The sequence below is a fragment of the Tachyglossus aculeatus genome, chromosome 4, assembly GCF_015852505.1.
Source record: "Tachyglossus aculeatus isolate mTacAcu1 chromosome 4, mTacAcu1.pri, whole genome shotgun sequence".
Taxonomy (NCBI): domain Eukaryota; kingdom Metazoa; phylum Chordata; class Mammalia; order Monotremata; family Tachyglossidae; genus Tachyglossus; species Tachyglossus aculeatus.
Window position 1 is genome coordinate 6,498,208 of NC_052069.1, and position 21,962 is coordinate 6,520,169.

General features: G+C 44.2%; 1 protein-coding gene across 4 annotated transcripts in view; it reads right to left on the reverse strand.

Annotated features, from left to right (window-relative positions):
* Positions 1–21,962, reverse strand: part of SORCS2 (sortilin related VPS10 domain containing receptor 2) — a 1,193,773-nt gene that overhangs the window by 178,456 nt on the left and 993,355 nt on the right. For all 4 annotated transcript variants that reach the window (XM_038745537.1, XM_038745536.1, XM_038745535.1 and 1 more), the window contains exon 9: positions 14,031–14,210. In XM_038745537.1, the coding sequence (XP_038601465.1) occupies positions 14,031–14,210 (180 nt within the window). The remainder of the gene's footprint in view (positions 1–14,030; positions 14,211–21,962) is intronic.

The window sequence follows — 21,962 nt, forward strand, 5'->3', positions numbered from 1 at the left end:
ACACCACTAACTTCCTCACTGGGCCTCGTTCTCCCCTGTCCCGCCATCGATCCTCGGCCCACGTCCTTCCCCTGGTCTGGAATGCCCTCCTTCCACACATCCACCAAGCTAGCTCTCTTCTCCCCTTCAAAGCCCTACTGAGAGCTCACCTCCTCCAAGAGGCCTACCAGACTGATCCCCCCTTTCCTCTCCTCTTCTTCCCCTCCCCATTGCCCCCCGTGCCCTACCCCCTTCCCCTCCCCACAACACGTGTGTACATTTGTACATATTTATTACTCTATTTATTTTATTAATGATGTGTATTGGGTAGGGACCATCTCTATATGTTGCCAACTTGTTTGCAACTTGTTTGCCCCATGCTCTTTCCACTGAGCCACAATCCTTCTCGGTTCCAAACCCGGTTTGGCCGCTTGTCTGCTGTGTGACTTTGGGTAAGTCACTTCCCTTCCCTGGGCCTCAGTTCCCTCATCTGGAAAATGAGGATTGTGATTGTGAGCCCCACTTAGAACAAAGGACTGAGTCCAACCCAATTTGCTTGTATCCATCCCAGCATTTATTATGATCCTTGGCACATAGTAAGTGCTTAAGAAATACCATAATTATTATTACTGAGCACTGGGGTGGATACAAGCAAATCAGGTTGGACACAGTCCCTGTCCTCAATTGGGCCCCCGGTTTCAAGTCCCATTTTGCAGAAGAGGGAGCTGAGGCACAGAGAAGTTATGTGACTTGCCCAAGGTCTCACAGCAGACAAATGGCAGACCAACGATTAGAACCCATGACCTTCTGCCTCTTTGATCCATGCTCTATCCACTGTACCTAACAAAAATAACAATGAAAAAATAATAATAATGGGAATGGGCCTAAGAGTCAGGAAACCTGAATTTTAGTCCTTATCCCCCCTCTTGCTTGACCTTAGGCAAGTCACTTATCCTCTCTGAGTTTCAGTTTATTCATCTGTAAGGTGGGGTTATGATACCTGTGCTTCCTCCTACTTTTTTTTATGGTATTTGTTAAGCACTTACTATGTGACAGTCACTGTACTAAGCACTGGAGAAGATATAAACTAATCAGGTTGGACACAGTCCCTATCCCACATGGGGTTCATGGTCTTAATCCCCATTTTACACATGCTGTAACTAAGGCCCAGAGAAGTGACTTACCCAAGGTCACACAGCTGACATGTGATGGAGCTGGCATTAGAACCCAGGTTATTCATTCAATCATTCAATCATATTTATTGAGTGCTTACTATGTGCAGAGCACTGTACTAACTGCTTGGGAAGTACAAGTTGGCAACATATAGAGACGGTCCCTACCCAACAGCAGGCTCACAGTCTAGAAGGGGGAGACAAACAACAAAACATATTAACAAAATAAAATAAATACAATAAATATGTACAAATAAAATAGAGTAATAAATATGTACAAACATATATACAGGTGCATATATACAGGTCCTTCTGACTCCCAAGCCCGGGCTCTATCCATTAGGCCAACCTGCTTCTCTACCTAGACCGTGAGCCCCGTGTGGGACAGGGACTGTGATTTACCTAACTTACTTGCATCTACCCCAGTGCTTAGTACAGAGCTTGACACATAATAAGTGCTTAAGAAACACCACAATTGGCATTTCGATCTCTTCTGACTTGAGCCCGCTTGCCCCTCACCTCCTGCAAAGTTCCAGCATTTTTCCAGTCACCCAGAGCCCATGGCGATACCAATTCCACAGAGGAATGGCTCTGCTTGGCCGTGTCCGCTCTATTTCCAGAGTTTCATTTGAAAAATTCCACGCCAGTTAGTCAAGAAGAGAAAGAGCAGCTCAAGGCGGCTGTGATGGTCAGATCTTAGAGCGGAGCTCATTCTTAAAATTGAGGGAGGGGGTTCTATAAGGAGATGGCTCGGGAGGGGGAAAAGATCAGAGCTCTGCAGTCAGGCAGTTCTAACAAAGCTTGGCACATCAGAGATCGTGAAGCTGCTGGAGCAGACCGCGGTCTTTGGCTACTGGGGGAAAATAAATGAGGAAAGCGGAGAGCCCGGAATGAAAAAGAGCAGCCGTTTCCAGCACCTGAATGCTTTGGAGGCAGTGGAAACAACTTGACCTTTAGCTCTGTATTCATTCCCAGGCCCCGCTGGGGCTGATGTTTCTCTAATTACACGGGAAACTTGGGAGGTTTGGAATTGAAATCGTGGAGGGAAAAAGAGGGAAAAGGCTGAATTCACGAAACCTCTAGGAGAGAGCGCCTTTGTGCGTTATTAAAGGTAAGGGAGAAAAAGTGAAAACTATGGTATCAAACAGATGTCACGCTGTACAGTGTTCATTGGATTTCACCTTTCTGATTACCCCACCTTTTATCACTGATTCTGACCCAGATATTTGGCTAATAGGCAGCAGGCCCTAGAGGAAAGAATGCTGGATTGGGAGGAGGCTTGGGTTCTAATTTTGACAGTGATAATAATAATGGTACTTGTTAAGTGCTTACTATGTGCCAAAGCACTGTTCTAAGTGCTGGGGGAGAAACAAGGTTATCAGGTTGTCGCAGGTGGGGCTCACAATCTTAATCCCCATTTCACAGATGAGGTAACTGAGGCACAGAGAAGTGAAGTGACTTGCCCAAAGTCACACAGCTAAGTGGAGGAGCCAGAATTAGAACCCACGACCTCTAGCTCCTGAGCCTGCACTCTTTCCATTAAACCAAGCTGCTTTTCAATCATCATCATCATCAATTGTATTTATTGAGCGCTTACTGTGTGCAGAGCACCGTACTAAGCGCTTGGGAAGTACAAGTTGGCAACATATAGAGACAGTCCCTACCCAACAGTGGGCTCACAGTCTAAAAGGGGGAGACAGAGAACAAAATAAAACGTACTAACAAAATAAAATAAATAGAATAGATATGTACAAGTAAAATAAATAAATAAATAGAGTAATAAATATGTACAAACATATATACATATATACAGGTGCTGTGGGGAAGGGAAGGAGGTAAGATGGGGGGATGGAGAGGGGGATGAGGGGATATTCTACCCCTCAAGACCGTAACCTCGTTATGGGCAGGGGATGTACCTGTTTATTGTTATATTGTTCTCTCCCAAGCCCCTCTCAGGGTCACACCTGGAGAGTTTCCAGGCCTCTACCAGTCTCGGTTACAGGAGGGAAAGTGAAGCAGCGGCCAGCCCATTCCATTCCAAGCTTGGGCAGTGGCTAGCAAGTGGCAGGCCATCTGCTACAGGTCAAAACTCCTCTGTGCGGTGCAGCATCAGCACGGGAGAGAGTCGAGGGTGGAGACTCAGTTTTACTGCGTGGACAGCAGTGATGGTAAGCAACTTCCCTATTTTTCCCAAGAAAACTCTATGAATCCACTACCAGAATGATGGCAGATGGAGGTGGGGCGTTCTGGGAAAGATTTGTCCATGGCGTCACTGTGGGTCAGACATGACTCGACAGCATAAGACAACAACTCTCCCAATAGTACAGTGCTCTATACACAATTAACACTCAGTAAGTATGATGGATTGACTGATTGACTTCTAAGCACTTACTATGGGTCAAACATTGTATTAAGCACTGGGGGAGACACAAGATCATCAGTTCTCACATGGGACTGATAGTCTAAGCAGGGGGACATGCCTGTTGTGCCTCCTTGAATGAGTCGTCTACACGCGCTGCCTCGAATTCCTCAACACCAACTCTCTCCTCGACCCCCTCCAGTCTGGCTTCTGTCCCCTACATTCCACGGAAACTGCCCTCTCAAAGGTCACCAATGACCTCCTGCTTGCCGAATCCAACGGTTCATACTCTATCCTAATCGTCCTCGACCTTTCGGCTGCCTTCAACACTGTGGACCACCCCTTCTCCTCAACACGCTATCCAACCTTGGCTTCACAGACTCCGTCCTCTCCTGGTTCTCCTCTTATCTCTCTGGTCATTCATTCTCAGACTCTTTTGCAGGCTCCTCCTCCCCCTCCCATCCCCTTACTGTGGGGGTTCCTCAAGGTTCAGTCTCAGTCCCCTTCTGTTCTCGATCTACACTCACTCCCTTGGTGACCTCATTCGCTCCCACGGCTTCAACTATCATCTCTATGCCGATGACACCCAAATCTCCATCTCTGCCCCTGCTCTCTCTCCCTCCCTCCAGGCTCGCATCTCCTCCTGCCTTCAGGACATCTCCATCTGGATGTCTGCCAGCCACCTAAAACTCAACATGTCCAAGACTGAATTCCTTGTCTTTCCTCTCAAACCCTGCCCTCTCCCTGACTTTCCCATCACTGTTGATGGCACCACCATCCTTCCCGTCTCACAGGCTTGCAAACTTGGTGTCATCCTCGACTCCGCTCTCTCGTTCACCCTTCACATCCAAGCCGTCACCAAAACCTGCCGGTCTCAGCTCCACAACATTGCCAAGATCTGCCCTTACCTCTCCATCCAAACCGCTACCCTGCTCATTCAAGCTCTCATCCTATCCCGTCTGGACTACTGTATCAGCCTCCTTTCCGATCTCCCATCCTCATGTCTCTCCCCACTTCAATCCATGCTTCATGCAGCTGCCCGGATTGTCTTTGTCCAGAAATGCTCTGGGCATGTTACTCCCCTCCTCAAAAATCTCCAGTGGCTACCAATCAATCTGCGCATCAGGCAGAAACTCCTCACCCTCAGCTTCAAGGCTGTCCATTACCTTGCCCCCTCCTACCTCACCTCCCTTCTCTCCTTCTCCAGCCCAGCCCGCACCCTCCGCTCCTCCGCCGCTAATCTCCTCACGGTACCTCGTTCTCGCCTGTCCCGCCATCGACCCCCAGCCCATGTCCTCCCCCGGGGCCTGGAATGCCCTCCCTCTGCCCATCCACCAAGCTAGCTCTCTTCCTCCCTTCAAAACCCTACTGAGAGCTCACCTCCTCCAGGAGGCCTTCCCAGACTGAACCCCCTCCTTCCTCTCCCCCGCGTCTCCTCTCCATCCCCCCCATCTTACCTCCTTCCCTTCCCCACAGCACCTGTATATATGTATATATGTTTGGACATATTTATTACTCTATTTACTTATTTTACTTGTACATATCTATTCTATTTATTTTATTTTGTTAGTATGTTTGGTTTTGTTCTCTCTCTCCCCCTTCTAGACTGTGAGCCCACTGTTGGGTAGGAACTGTATCTATATGTTGCCAACTTGTACTTCCCAAGCTCTTAGTACAGTGCTCTGCACACAGTAAGCACTCAATAAATACAATTGACTGTTGTGTGACCATACTTCAGTGCTTTGCACACAGTATGTGCCCAATAAATACGACTGAATGAATGACCTCGGGAAGTCACTTATCTTCTCTGTGCCTCAGTTTCCACATCTGTAAAATGGGGATTCAATACCTGATCTCCCTCCCTCTTAGACTGCGAGCCCTATGTAGGACAGAGACTGTGTTCAACCTGATGAACACAGACGTTCCCCCTCTCCATCCCTTCTCCTGCCTTACCTCCTTCCCCTCCCCACAGCACCTGTATATTCATTCAATCGTATTTATATACAATATTAATACGCATTTATATACATATATATGTATATATGTATGTTTGTACGTATTTATTACTCTATTTATTTTATTTGTACGTTTATTCTATGTATTTTATTTTGTTAATATGTTTTGTTTTGTTCTCTGTCTCCCCCTTCTAGACTGTGAGCCCACTGTTGGGTAGGGACTGTCTCTATATGTTGCCAACTTGTACTTTCCAAGCACTTAGTACAGTGCTCTGCACACAGTAAGTGCTCAATAAATACGATTGAATGAATGAATGAAGTGCTCAATAAATACCATTGGTTGATTGATTGATTGATTAATTGGAGTGCGTATTGAATGCTAAGAAGTGTACTGGAGAAGCAGCGTTGCTCAGTGGAAAGAGCACGGCTTTGGAGTCAGAAGTCATGAGTTCAAATCCCGGCTCCGCCAATTGTCAGCTGTGTGACTTTGGGCAAGTCACTTCACTTCTCTGTGTCTCAGTTACCTCATCTGGAAAATGGGGATTAAGACTGAGAGCCCCCCGTGGGACAACCTGCTCACCTTGTAACCTCTTCAGTGCTTAGAACAGTGCTCTGCACATAGTAAGCGCTTAATAAATGCCATTATTATTATTATTATTACTAATAATACTAGCATTATTAACAATATAACAATAATATAACAGTAATTAGAATTAATAATTACTAGCATTTTCAAAAGTACAAGAAGAGCATATTGCATAGTCCCTAATTGATGCGACTGACGAACTCCATTTCTCTGTGCCTCAGTGACCTTATCTGTAAAATGGGGATTAAGACTGTCAGCCCCATGTGGGACAGGGATTGTCTCCAACATGATGATCTTGTATCTACTCTTTAGATACTCTTATCTACTCTTAGATACAGCGCTGAGTCCCCTCCTTCCTCTCCCCCTACCCTACCTCCTTGCCCTCCCCACAGCTCCTGTATATATGTTTGCACAGATTTATTACTCTATTTTACTTGTACATATTTACTATTCTATTTATTTTGATAATAATGACTATTTAGCTTTATTTCTATTTATTCTGATGACTTGACACCTGTCCACATGTTTTGTTTTGTTGTCCGCCTCCCCCTTCTAGACTGTGAGCCTGTTGTTGGGTAGGGACCATCTCTATACATTGCCAACTTGTACTTCCGAAGCACTTAGTACAGTGCTCTCCACACAGTAAGCGCTTAATAAATACAATTGAATGAATGAACGAATGAATGTCTGGCACATAGCTTGTTGTAATGGATAGATCTCGGGCCTGGGAGTAAGAAGGTCATGGGTTCCAATCCCAGCTCTGCCACTTGTCTACTGAGCAACCTTGGATGAATCACTTTACTTCTCTGGGCCTCAATTACCTCATCTGTAAAATGGGAATCAAGACTGTGAGCCCCTTGCAGGACAGGGACTGTGTCCAACTTGATTTCCTTGTATTGTTTGTGTTTAATCCCAGCTCTGCCTCTTGTCTGCTGTGTGACACTGGACAAGTCCCTTCACATCTCTGGCTTCAGTTCTCTCACCTTTAAAATGGGGATTGAGACTGTGAGCCCAATGTGGGACAGGGACTGTGTCCAACCTGGTTTGCTTGTACCCACCCCAGTGCTTAATTCAGTGCCTGGCACATAATAAGCGCTTAACAAATATCATAATCATTATTATTATTATTATTGCTGTCCCTGCCAGTGCTTAGTACAGTGCCTGGCACATAGTAAGTGCTTAACAAATTCCACAATTATTATAATTATTACATAGTAAGTGCTCAACAATACCACCGGGTTGTTTCCAACCTGATTATCTTGTCCCTGCCTCAGCAGTCAGTACAACATGCTAGGCGCTGAACAAATCCCATGATGGTTGTTATCTCCTTTATCACAGCAGGGACCAAAGCTAATATGGAAACCACTCTGCCGAGGGTGATGATCCTTGTATCTGTCATTACACCCTCCCTTGAACCTACAACACAGAACACATCTGCAATAGAATGTTTTGCCTTTAAACACAAACCACTATGACTCTGTGCATCTTTTGTGAGTGTTCTTTTGATGATGGTAGGTTTCTGTTTCTAGAAATATCCCAAACCATATGTTGATCTACGAGTGCGCATCCAAACTACCATTCCCAGCAAAAATGTTGCTTTTGGGGATTTCTCAATATAGTCTTTTAAATTCTCATTTGCCACCTGTCCCACCTGGAGTAAAATGCCAATTATCCTGAGGAACGAATTCACCACAAATCACAACTTTCTCCCCCTTGAGGCCTCAGAGGGATTATTGAGGCCTCCGGGAGCCTTGCATTCATTCAGCCATTCATTCAATGGTATTTATTGAGCACTCACTGTGTGCAGAACACTGTACTAAGTGCTTGGGAAGTACAAGTCGGCAACATATAGAGAAGGTCCCTACCCAACAATGGGCTCACAGTCTAGAAGGGGGAGACAGACAACAAAACAAAACATGTAGACAGGTGTCAAAACCATCAGAATAAATAGAATTATAGCTCTATACACATCATTAATAAAATAGAGTAGTAAATATGTACAAGTAAAATCAGTAGAGGAATTCATTCAATCATATTTATTGAGTGCTTACTGTATGCAGAAGACTGTACTAAGTGCTTGGGAAGTACAAGTTGGCAACATATAGAGATGGTCCCTACCCAAATATGTACAAATACATACAAGTGCTGTAGGGAGGGGAAGGAGGTAGGGTGGGGGGAATGGGGAGGGGATGAGGAGAGGAAAAAGGGAGCTCAGTCAGGGAAGACCTCCTGGAGGAGGTGAGCTCTCAGTAGGGCTTTGGAGGGAGGAAGAGAGCTAGTTTGGCAGATGCGTGGAGGGTGGGCATTCCAGGCCAGGGGTCGACGGTGGGACAGGCAAGAATGAGGCCCAGTAAGGAGGTTAGTGGCAGCAGAGGAACTGAGGGTGTGGGCTGGGATGGAGAAGGAGAGAAGGGAGGAGAGGTAGGAGGGGGCGAGGGCATGGAGAGCAAGGACTTGTGCTCTTAGAAAGCACAGAGTTTATCTCCCTTCTTTTGGGGAAAATGGATCCTGAAATTTACCGATACAGTGCCGCAGAGCAGCAGATGTATTTTTGAAAGCAGAGGACAAGCAGAAAAGTGTTCTTTACATCGACCACCTCTCTCCCCATCTTCCAAGCCCTACTAAAATCTCCCCTCATCCAGGAAGCCTTTGCTGACTAACTTCCCATCTCTTAAATGCATAGATGATGCAGAAGGGAGGACTCCCATCTCCTCCAGGAAGCCTTCACTACCTCTCCTCTCATCACACACTCTAGACTGTCAGCTCATTGTGGGCAAGGTCCATGCCCACTAACTCTGTCGCATTGTACTCACCCAAACGCTTAGTATAGTGATCAGCACACAGAGAAACAGCATGGCCTAGAGGAAAGAGGAAAGGCTTGGGAGTCAGAAGACTTGGGTTCTTATCCTGGCTCTGTCACTTGATTATGGTGTGACCTTGGGCAAGTCACTTAACTTCTCTAGGCCTCTGTTTCCTCATCTGCCAAATGGGCATTCAATATATCTTCTCCCTCTTTTTTTAGACCGTGAGCTCCCTGAAGGAGCTGATTTCTTTGTAATAGCAATAATAATGATGATGGCATTTGTCAAGCGCTTACTATATGCCAAGCACTGTTCCAAGTTCTGGGGTAGATACAAGGTAATCAGGTTGTCCCACACGGGACACACAGTCTTAATCTCCATTTTCCAGATGAGGCAACTGAGGCCCAGGGGAGTGCAGTGACCTGCCCAAGGTCACACAACAGACAAGTGGCGGAGCAGGGATTAGAACCCACTACTTCTGCCTCCCAAGCCCGGACTCTTGACACTAGGCCATGCTGCTCTGTAGCTACCCCAGTGCTTAGAACAGTGCTAGACACATAGTACGTGCCTATCAAATATACAATTATCATTATTATTATAATCATTATCCTCTTTATCATCACCTTGCCCACATATTTCCTGGAACCCCCTTCCCCTCCAACAGATAACTGCTCTTCAATCATCATCATCATCATCATCATCAATCGTATTTATTGAGCACTTACTATGTGCAGAGCACTGTACTAAGTGCTTGGGAAATACAAATTGGCAACACATAGAGACAGTCCCTACCCAACAGTAGGCTCACAGTCTAAAAGGGGGAGACAGAGAACAAAACCAAACATACCAACAAAACAAAACACAGCGGATAAGAGGCAGAGCCGGGATTAGTCACAAGCAATACAAGGAAATCAAGTTGGACACAGTCCCTGTCCTGCAAGGGGCTCACAGTCTTGATTCCCACGCTGCTTCTCACATATACCACGGTCATTACCATTATTGTTATTAATAATATTAATATGATAATTATATGCTGCTTTGGTACACTATTTTCGATGTTTGTAGTTCCAAGTTCTGTTTCCTCTCCTGTCCTTCCTCTTGACCATTTTATTCCTTCCCACTGTAGATTGTCCGCTCCTTATTGGAAGGAATGCTATTAAGAACTTTGATGTATATGCCCAAATGCATAGTACATCACTAGTCAGAGACTGGGCATTAAATAGATATTCAAAATAAATAAGAGAGAGCCCTCTCAGTTTTTCCCCTCTAGCTGAAGCTTTATCATGTAGCCAACTCCTGCTCTCTGAGAAGGTGGTGATAATAATAATGATAATAATGATAATAATAATAATAATAGCATTTGTTAAGTGCTTACTATGTGCCAAGCACTGTTCTAAGTGCTGTGGGGGATACAAGGTAACCAGGTTGTCCCACATGGGGCTCACAGTCTTCATCCCCATTTTACAGATGAGGTAACTGAGGCCCAGAGAAGTTAAGTGACTTGCCCAAAGTCACAGCTGACAAGTGGTGGAGCCGGGATTAGAACCCATTACCTCTGACTCCCAAGCCTGTGTTCTTTCCACTGAGCCATGCTGCTTCTCAATAATAATAATAATGATAATAATAATAATAATAATAATAATAGCATTTATTAAGCGCTTACTATGTGCAAAGCACTGTTCTAAGCACTGGGGAGGTTACAAGGTGATCAGGTTGTTCCACGGGGGGGCTCACAGTCTTAATCCCCATTTTACAGATGAGGTAACTGAGGCACAGAGAAGTTAAGTGACTGGCCCAGTGTCTCACAGCTGACAATTTGTGGAGCCGGAATTTGAACCCATGACCTCTGACTCCAAAACCTGTACTCTTTCCACTGAGCCATGCTACTTCTCTTATAATCACAATAACAATAAAAATGCTATTTGCAAAGTGCCTGTACATATTTATTACTCTATTTATTTATTTATTTTACTTGTACACATCTATTCTATTTATTTTATTTTGTTAGTATGTTTGGTTTTGTTCTCTGCCTCCCCCTTCTAGACTGTGAGCCCACTGTTGGGTAGGGACTGTCTCTATATGTTGCCATCTTGTACTTCCCAAGCACTTAGTACAGTGCTCTGCACACAGTAAGCGCTCAATAAATACAATTGATTGATTGATTGATTGCCAAGCACTGTGATGAGAAGCAGCATGGCCTAATGGACAAAGTATGGGCTTGGGAGTCAGAAGGACCTCGGTTCTAGTTCCGGCAATGGCACTTGTCTGGTGTGTGACCCTGGGCAAGTCACTTCACTTCTCTGGACCTCAGTTCCCCTCATTAGTAAAATGGGGGTTAAGACTATGTCTGATTACCTCATATTCATTCATTCATTCATTCGCATTTATTGAGCACTTACTGTGTGCAGAGCACTGGACTAAGCACTTGGGAAGTACAAGTTGGCAACATGTAGAGACGGTCCCTACCCAACAATGGGCTCACAGTCTAGAAGGGGTTAGGGTCCAGCGTTTAGTACAGTGCCCGGCACATAGTAAGTGATTAACAAATACCACAATTATTATAAATTAGTTGGTCAATCGTACATATTGAGTGCTGACTTTGTGCAGAGCTCTGTACAAAGCACTTGGGAGAGCACAATATACCAATATAACAGACACATAATTCTTATTATTATTTTGCCAAGGGTACCAGTTGATCTCAGGGAGCCCAGTTTCTCCCAATATTCATTCATTCATTCAATTGTATTTACTGAGCACTTACTGTGTGCACAGCAGTGTACTAAGCGCTTGGGAAGTACAAGTTAGCAACATATAGAGACGGTCCCTACCCAACAACGGACTCACAGTCTAGAAGGGGGAGACAGACAACAAAACAAAACATGTGGACAGGTGTCAAGTTTGTATTTGCCAAATTAATCTCCGGGCCTAAGAGTGGCTTTGAAGAAAAAGTTCACAGTAGCAGTAGTTGCAATAGCATTTGTCAAGCAATGACTACGTATGATACACTGTACTTAGCTCTCAGAAAGAATACGTGAGGGAAAATTAGCTGCACCCTTTATATAAATATACAAAAGAAAAACGAAGGCACACAGGTGGAAGGATCTAAAAAGGTCTGCCTACAGATGGGCTTCTAAAAAGAAAATGAGAACAATGGATAATAATAAAATAAACCAGTGACTTTGTAGAACAGAATTACGCCATGGTTCAAAGAACAATTTTGAGTCCATAGAGAATCCCCTGGGTTTAGTCACATAAGCTTTTATTTTAATCTTCTGTTTTTTGCAGACCTTGTGGCTGAAACCAACAGGAACAGTCAAAATGTTGCTCACCAAGTCATGACATGCCTTCTTTGTTTTCCAGAGTTGTTTTATAGGTTTCATAACTCTCCATCAAAACCCTAACTATAAATATCGTGCGTCTTTCATCCTAAGAAAGACGATAAAAAGAGATCGTATCTCACCATATGGTGAAAGGATCTGTGTGCTGTAAACTCTGTATATTTATGCGGGAGATGATTATGTACCTAAGGCAATCACTCAATCCCGATCCAATCACAATTCCTATCCGCTATAAATACCGCGGCATGTTCTTCTGAAAGGGGTCGTGTGGGAGGATGTTGGTAAATTAACTGCAAGAAAGACAAATGCTTTTAGGGTATTATTAGTAAATGCAAAGAGCCATCAATTGTGTTCGACTCTGAGCACTGACTTCTTCCTGAGCTACGGAATTTAGAACCGTTTCCTTCTCTCCTCTCAAACCACGCTGACTTTTCCTGAATAGCAGCAGATTTCAAATGCAGGGTTCAGTGGATTGGGAAGATATCTTCTCCCATGGGGGCTCCCCACTTTCTAAACAAAGACCTTACTCAAAACAAGTCACTGGAAGGTCCAACTCCAATTTGTACTGGTTAAATTCTTCATTTGTCTAGATCGACAGACAGTTTCTGACCGTGATTTCTTCTTCCCAACTCATGGCTTTAAAAAACAAAGCAAACACACATGAAAAAAGACAGCCCTCCTGATGACTCAATAGTTCAGGAAATCTTAATCCGTGTGAAGTTCTTCCAAACTTATCAATTTACAAACCCTCTCGACGGTAGGCTCGTTGTGGGCAGGAAACGTTATCTACCAAATCTGTTGAATTGTAATGATAATGGTAATAATAATTAATGGCATCTATTAAGAGCTTACTATGTGCAAATAATAATCATGATATTTGTTAAGTGCTAACTATGTGCCAGGCACAGTACTAAGTGCTGGGGTAGGTACAAGCAAATTGAATTGGACACAGCCCCTGCCCCATGTGGTGCTCACTGTCTCAAGCCCCATTTTACAGATAACAGAACTGAGGCCCAGAGAAGTGAAGTGACTAACCCAAGGTCACACAGCAGACAAGTGGTGGAGCCAGGATTAGAACCCATGACCTTCTAACTCCCAGGCCCGGGGTCTAGCCACTACAGCATGTACTCTCCCAAGTGTTCAATTCAGTGTTATACGTACAGTAAGTGCTTAATAAATATTATTATTATTACTCCTTGAGGGCCAGTGGACAGGGAATGCACCTATCAATTTTTATACTGTATTCTCCCTCGCACTCAATACACTCCTCTGCACACAATAGGTGCTCAGTAAATACGATTGACTGTTTGCTCAATCCTGCCTGTCATTTATTTATTTCTATTCATTCATTCAATCGTATTTATTGAGCGCTTACTGTGTGCAGAGAACTGTACTAAGCGCTTGGGAAGTACAAGTTGGCAACATATAGAGACAGTCCCTACCCGACAGCGGGCTCAGTCTCCCCCTCTAGACTGTAACCTTGTAGTGGGCAGGGAATGGGTTTGTTCTGTTGTTTTAGTGTACTCTCCCAAGTGCTTAGTACAATGCTATACACACAGTAAGCACTCAATAAATACGACTGACTAGACTGATTCTCCAGGCCTCAGTTCCCCCATCTGTAAAATGGGGATTAAGACTGTGAGTCCCACTTGGGACAGGGACTGTGTCCGGCCTAATTAGGTGGTATCAACCTCAGCGTTAAGTACAGTGCCTGGCTCCTAGTAAGCGCTTAACAAATACCATAAAAAATAACGAACACCAGACCTAACTAGCTCATCCGGATAAGCCAAAAAATGTCCCAGACCCCAGAGGGAACCGGCAGGGTTGGAGCCAGCCGTACCTCGAGAATATCGATCAGCACATTCTCCTCGGGTTGCTTGGCGCTCCGGACGTCCTCCAGCACGATCGCATAGTAGACGCCCTGGGGATCCGACTGGTAGAGATTGTACGTCTCCGTCTGATACCATTCCTGAACAGCCACGAACACTTGGCTCTCGTCGGTACTGATGATCTGTACATCCTGCAGGAAAAGAAATAGAATCACGATTGAATGTACTGAGACTGTGAAGCTTGTTGTGGGCAGGGAATGTGTCTACCAACTCCATTGTATTGTGCTGGGAAGCAGTGTGGCCCAGCTGCTAAGTCTGGAAATCAGAAGGGTCTGGGTTCTAATACATCTCTGCCACCTGTCTGCTGTGCAACTGTGGACTTGTCACTCCACTTCTCTGGGCCTCAGTTACCTCATCTGTGAAATAATAATAATAATGATGGCATTTATTAATCGCTTACTATGTGCAAAGCATTGTTCTAAGCTCTGGGGAGGTTACAAGGCAAAATCCACAGAAAGCCATGAGCATCTGAGTTGGGTAAGACTTCTACAAGAAAGACTTCTACCTAGCCTTGCTCCACTTCCTCCCACACAAGAAATAATTTTGCAGTCCACGTCTTTCTCCTCTCATCGAGAACCTCCATCCAAACTGCTGCCACGTTCGTTAATCTAAATTCTAACCTATTCCACCTGAATTACTGTAAAGGCCTCCTTTCTGACCTCCCAGCGTCCTGTCTCTCCCCACTCCAGTCCATATTTCAGTCTGCTTTCCAGATTGGTTTTCCACAAAAACGTTCAGACCGTGCTTCTCTGCTCCTCAAGAACCTCCACTGATTGCCCACCCAGCTCCGCATAAAACAAACACTCCCTACCATGTCTTTAAAGCATTCAAATTGGCTTGCCCCCCACCTCATCTGGGTGGCTCAATTACACGGGGGGCTCACAGTCTTCATCCTCACTTTACAGATGAGGTAACTGAGGCCCAGAGAAGTGAAGTGACTTGCCCAATGTCACACAGCGGACAACTGGCGGCGCTGGGATTTGAACCCATGACTCTGACTCCAAAGCCTGTGATATTTCCACTGAGCCACAGAAATGAGGATTAAGTTTGGGAGTCCCATCTGGAACATGGACTATGTCCAATCTGATTATCTTTTATCTACCCCGGTGCTTAGAACAGGGCTTGGCACACAATTCACACTTAATAAATGCCATCACTATCACCATTACTCTCCCAAGCACTTAGTACAGTGCACATGGTAAACTGCACACGGTAAACTCCACTATCACCATTACTCTCCCAAGCACATGGTAAACTGCACACAGTAAACTCAAAAAATACCACTGATCACTTGCCTGATAAGCACCTAGTACAGTGCTCTGCACACAGTAAGCGCTCAATAAATACGATTGATGATGATTGATTGGCATGTCATACTACTACAGCTAATAATAAAATAATAATTAAAATAATAATAACCACAGTATTTGTTAAGCACTTAGGATGTGCCAAACACCGTTTTAAGCAGCACTGGTGTACGTGCAAGGTAATCAGGTTGGGCAGAATCCCTGTCCTCTTCGGGACTCACAGTCTAGTGGGAAGGAGGAGGATGAAATGAGGAAACTGAGGCCCAGAGAAGTGAAGGGACATTTGCCCAAGGTCCTGCCCAAGGTCCTGCAGAAGATAAGTGGTGGAGCTGGGATTAGAACCCAGGCCCTCTGACTGACAGGCCCATTTTCTTTCCACTAGGCCTTGCTGCTTCTCCTGGTGCTTATCTCCTGCTTATCACCTGCTGATCATTTTTGGGCTGGTTTCTTTGCTCCTCCTCAGGACAGGCTAATCCGGGGTGGAAGATGATCGTGGGTAGGAGAACCAAAGTCCTCATCTAACCCTCCCCAATAGGAAAACAAGCCAAACCCAGGTTTCACCAATCCCATCCACTTCTGATAATATACATTTTCCATCTGCAGGCTTCGTGTTCCTTGATTTGCTGACCTGGGTCCTTGATTTCTTTGGACTGGGGCATTTGGTTCTCCATCATGGGAAATCAATCAATCAATCAATCAATCAATCATATTTATTGAGCGCTTACTGTGTGCAGAGCACTGTACTAAGCGCTTGGGAAGTACAAGTCAGCAAGATATAGAGACGGTCCCTACCCAACAGTGGGCTCACAGTCTAGAAGGGGGGAGACAGAGAACAAAACAAAACATATTAACAAAATAAAATAAATAGAAAAGATATGTACAAGTAAAATAAATAAATTTATTTAAACGTTACCACTTCCCATTCTTTTCTGAACATGTAGCGTGGCTCAGTGGAAAGAGCCCAGGCTTTGGAGTCAGAGGTCATGGGTTCAAATCCCGGCTCCACCAATTGTCAGCTGTGTGACTTTGGGCAAGTCACTTAACCACTCTGGGCCTCAGTTACCTCATCTTTAAAATGGGGATTAAGACTGTGAGCGCCCCCGTGAGACAAACTGATCACCCTGTAACCTCCCCCATGCTTAGAACAGTGCTTTGCACATAGTAAGCGCTTAATAAACACCATTATTATTATTATTATTATCGGGGATTCTGTCAGAGAATTCTCTTTGGCATGGCAGTTCCATAGGCAAACTCCACAGAAAGCCATGAGCGCTTAAGTTTGGTAAGACTTCTACAAGAAAGACTTCTACCTAGCCTTGCTCCACTTCCTCCCACACAAGAAATAATTTTGCAGTCCACGTCTTTCTCCTCTCGTCAAGAACCTCCATCCAAACTGCTGCCACGTTAATCTAAGTTTTTTTTTTAATAGACATTCATTAAGCACTTACTATGTGCAGAGCACTGTTCTAAGCACTGGGGAATTTACAAGGTGATCAGGTTGTCCCCTGTGGGGTTCACAGTGTTAATCCCCATTTTACAGATGAGGTAACAGAGGCCCAGAGAAGTTAAGCGAGTGGCGGAGTCGGGATTTGAACCCATGACCTCTGACTCCAAAGCCCAGGCTCTTTCCACTGAGCCACGCTGCTTCTCTAACCTATTCTAACCTATTCTAAATTCTAACGTAATCTGCCTGAATTACCGTAATGGCCTCCTTTCTGACCTCCCAGCCTCCTGCCTCTCCCCAATCCTGTCCATGTTTCAGTCTGCTGCCCAAATCGGTTTTCTACAAAAACGTTCAGACCGTGCTTCTCTGCTCCTCAAGAACCTCCACTGATTGCCCACCCACCTCCGCATCAAACAGACACTCCCTGCCATGTCTTTAAAGCGTTCAAATTACCTTGCCCCCCACCTCATCTGGTCTATTTCCTAACTCCAACGCAGTTAATGTGTTTAGCTCCTCTCATGCCAACCGACTCACTGCACCTTCATCAATCAATGATATTTAGAAGCAGCTTCTATCTAGACGCTTCTATCAATGATAGAAACAGTGTGGCTCAGCAGAGAGAGCACGGGCTTTGGAGTCAGAGGTCACGGGTTCAAATCCCAGCTCCGCCAACTGTCAGCTGTGTGACTTTGGGCAAGTCACTTCACTTCTCTGTGCCCCAGTTACCTTATCTGTGAAATAGGGATTAGGACTGTGAGCCCCCCGTGGGACAACCTGATCACCTTGTTACCTCCCCAGTGCTTAGAACAGTGCTTTGCACATAGTAAGTGCTTAATAAATGCCATTATAATTATTATTATTTACTGAGTGCTTACTACATGCCCTGTAATAAGCACTTGTGAGAGTAGGATTCAACAGAATTAGCTGACCTGTCCCTTTTCTGAAAGAGATTATAGTCTAGAGTGATCTGATTTATTTAATCTCTTTCACTGCCTACCCTTTGCTCATGTCCTAAATTCTCCTCCTTGTCTTGACTGTATCTGCTCCTTAATAATAATAGTAATGATGGTATTTGTTAAGCACTTACTACGTGCAAAGGCACTGTTCTAAGCACTGGGGAGGTTACAAGGTGATCAGGTTGTCCCACGGGGGGCTCACATTCTTAATCCCCATTTTACCGATGAGGGAACTGAGGTACAGAGAAGTGAAGTGGCTTGCCCAAAGTCACACAGCTGACAGTTGGCGGAGCCGGGATTTGAACCCATGACCTCTGACTCCAAAGCCCGGGCTCTTTCTACTAAGCCACGTATCTACCCCTGCGCTTAGAACAGTGTTTGGGACATAGTAAGCACTTAACAAATACCATCATTATTATTATTATTGTTGTTATTATGACCTCAGCCTCCCTAACACAATTTAGGTAATCAAATGATTGTGTCCAACAGAGAAAAAAGGAGGAATTTTTTTTATGGTATTTGTTAAGTCTTTACAATGTGTCAGGTACTGTGTTCAGCGCTGGGGAAGAAGAACAGTGCTTTGCACATAGTAAGCGCTTAATAAATGCCATTATTATTAAACAAGCTAATCACTTTGGACAGAGTCCATATGCCACATAGGGCTCACAACAGTTTTGCCTAGTATATAGACCATGGGCCTGGAGGTCAGAAGGATTTAAATTCTAATCCCAGCTCCGCCACTTTTCTGCTGAGTGACTATAGAAAAGTTACTTCACTTCTCTGTGCCTCAACTACTCATCCGTAAAATGAGGATTAAGATTGTTGGACTGTGTCCAACCCAATTACGTCGAATCTACCCTACCCTAGGACTTAGTACAGTGTCTGGCCGTTAGTGAGCACTTAATAAATCCTATTAAAAATAATAATAAAAAGAAATAAAGGCCATTACAACAATTCGTGACATTAGAACTCAGAACCTTTAGGTTTAAGCTGAAGACTTTGGCCTGTCTTATTTAAACTGATAAGCAGCGTGGCTTAGTGGAAAGAGTACAGGCTTGGGAGTCAGAGGTTGTGGGTTCTAATCCCGGCTCCACCACTTATCAGCTGTGTGACTTTGGGAAAGTCACTTCACTTCTCTGTGCCTTAGTTACCTCATCTGTAAAATGGGGATTCAGACTGTGAGCCCCACGTGGGACAACTTGATTACCTTGTATCTACCCCAGCACTTAGAACAGTGCCTGGCACATAGTAAGTGCTTAACAAATATCATAATTTACTTTATTTTAGGATACAGAACTAGACTCCCCCTTCTAGACTGTGAGCCCACTGTTGGGTAGGGACCATATCTATATGTTGCCAACTTGTACTTCCCAAGCGCTTAGTACAGTGCTCTTCACACAGCAAGCGCTCAATAAATACGATGGAATGAATGAATGAATGAATGAATGAATAAACTAAGTCTACCTGAATCAGTCATCTCAGTAATTACATAGGCACCTCATAGCAACAGGTAATTTCCTTCCCACGGGTTTCTTTGATGAGAAAGCATCTAAAAGGGAAAAGGCAAAGCCTGCATCCCACCAAAACTTTCAGATATCAACCAACCCAGAGTGAAACAGGAGATACAAAATGTGCTGGAGGAGAAATAGTGGTATGCATTCATTCTCCTCATTCATAGTTAACCATAAACCAAACTTCACTGAGAAAAATGTTTTACAGCCTGATGTAAAATTACATTGGTAACCCACAGTATCAGTTTTTAAATAAAATGCTGTATGACGGGCCACTATAAGAAGATAAAATTAAATGAATAAAACACACAGAATATTTTTTTAAACACAATGTTCATTTTGAGGACCGTGATATCTTTGGAAAGTAGTTGTATTGTCTCCAACCAGCTCCTAGGCTCCCTGGCATTTTGAATTTTCATTATCTGGAAAATAACCCTGCTTCAGTATTCTCTCCGTAGCCCTGTCAAGCGGCCTCTAACTGAGCTCCACGTAATGAATGATATTTCATTGCGAAGCGCATAAGTGCTGCTGATTTAGAAATGCAACCTGTTCCTCTCTGCCGACTTAGATTGAATTGGTGACTTACGCACGCCAACCTTTTTCATTACTCGGTCAGACCTGGAGAATCGGGAGAAGTGTATATCTGTTACTAGCTGGTAATTCCCCCACATGCCGTTCATTTTCCAAAGAGAAAAAGACCATCTCTCTTGCCGATAAAGCCTTGTCGGGAAATTCAAAAGGGAGAAACATCTCTTCTCTTCATTGTTTGTTGCCCTTGTAGTCTATGGCAAGATAAATGACAACAAACCACCTTTCAAGACCCTATCTTTTTTTTTTTTTTCTTCCTACAATAGAGGTTGAAGTTCAGACATAGATGGTTTAACTCTATTAAAAGCTCTTGAACATTCCAGGAGATTTTCAGTCTTTTCACACACGGGTGCCAGCGGAACTTTATCCTACAAGTATCACCAAAACATTAAGTGCCCAGTTTATTTGTTCCACTTGGCAGTTACTGTTTGAACTATCAACCTCCAAAATATCAAAGTAAAACCCCCCTCCGAAACCCCAAACCTGTTTCTTAATGAAAACACCCTAACAGCTACTATTACATTTACCCTAAATGAAATCATTAACTTTTAATTTACTTATTCAATCAAGCCTAGAGTTAATCTTCTGAGGAGGTTACAATAAACAAAGAAAATATTGTGTCCTTTCTAAGAGAAGGAATTTGGTACAATGCAGAACTTATTTCAGCTGGCACATCCTTTCAGCCACAAAGACTAGTTTTAGCTCCACGTTGCTCCAAAATCGGGAAAGTGTGCGATTCTACTAATTTCCATTTTTCAATCCATCGGTGGTACTTATGGAGTGCTGATTGTGTGCAGAGCACTGTACTAAGCACAGAAGCAGCATGGCACAGTGGATGGAGCATGGGCATGGAAGTCCTAAGGTCATGGGTTCTAATTTCAGCTCTGCCACTTGTCTGCTGTGTGGCCTTGGGCAAGTCATTTCACTTTTCTGCACCTCAGTTCCCTCATCTGTAAAATGGGGATTGAGACTGTGAGTCTCATGTAGGTCAGGGACTGTGTCCAACCCAATTTGCTTCTATCCACCCCAGTGCTTAATACAGTGCCTGGCACATAATGAGTGCTTAACAAATATCATAATAATAGTAATAATTTAAAGTAATGTAATTCAATAATAATCAAATATTTTGTTATTAATAAAATTCAACAGGTAATAATAATAATAATAATGGCATTTATTTAGTGCTTACTATGTGCAAAGCACTGTTCTAAGCACTGGGGAGGTTACAAGGTGATCAGGTTGTCCCACGTCGGGCTCACAGTCTTAATCCTCATTTTACAGATGAGGTAACTGAGACACAGAGAAGTGAAGTGACTTACCCAAAGTCACACAGCTGACAATTGGCAGTGCCGGGATTTGAACCCAAGACCTCTGACTTCAAAACCCATGCTCTTTCCACTGAGCCACGTTAGGAGACATGTTCCCTGCCCACAAGTTGTTTACAGTCAAGCAGGAGAGGTAAATATTAAAATGAATTATGGATAGGTACATAAGTGTACCTTTAGACTGTGAGCCCACTGTTGGGTAGGGACTGTCTCTATATGTTGCCAACTTGTACTTCCCAAGCGCTTAGTACAGTGTTCTGCACACAGTAAGCGCTCAATAAATACGATTGATTGATAAGTGGCATTGGGTTAAGCTTGGGTGAATATCTAATCTAAAGGTACAATGCAAGGGCAATTGTGAAGAGAGAGGGAACTGTGGAAATAATAGTTTAGAAAGGACAAGGTCTTTTGGAGGAGATGTGATTTTATTTAGGCTTTAAAGATGAGGAGAGTGGTGATCTGTCAGATATGTAGGAAGCGGGGCTAACAGGACAGAGGCAGGATGTGGGCGAGAGATCAGCAGTGAGATGGGCGAGAATGGTGAGGAGTTCGTACTTGATGCCGAGCTGGGTGGGCAACCACTGGAGGTTCTTGAGGAGGGGGGAAACACGGCCTGAACAAGTTTTGTAGAAAAAGGATCCGGGCAGCAGAGTGAATTGTGGACTAGAGTGGGGACAGTTACACGACAGTTACCCAACAGTTACAGTTGTGCCGTGTGAACTAATTAAGCTAAGTCTGATTGGATGACAACC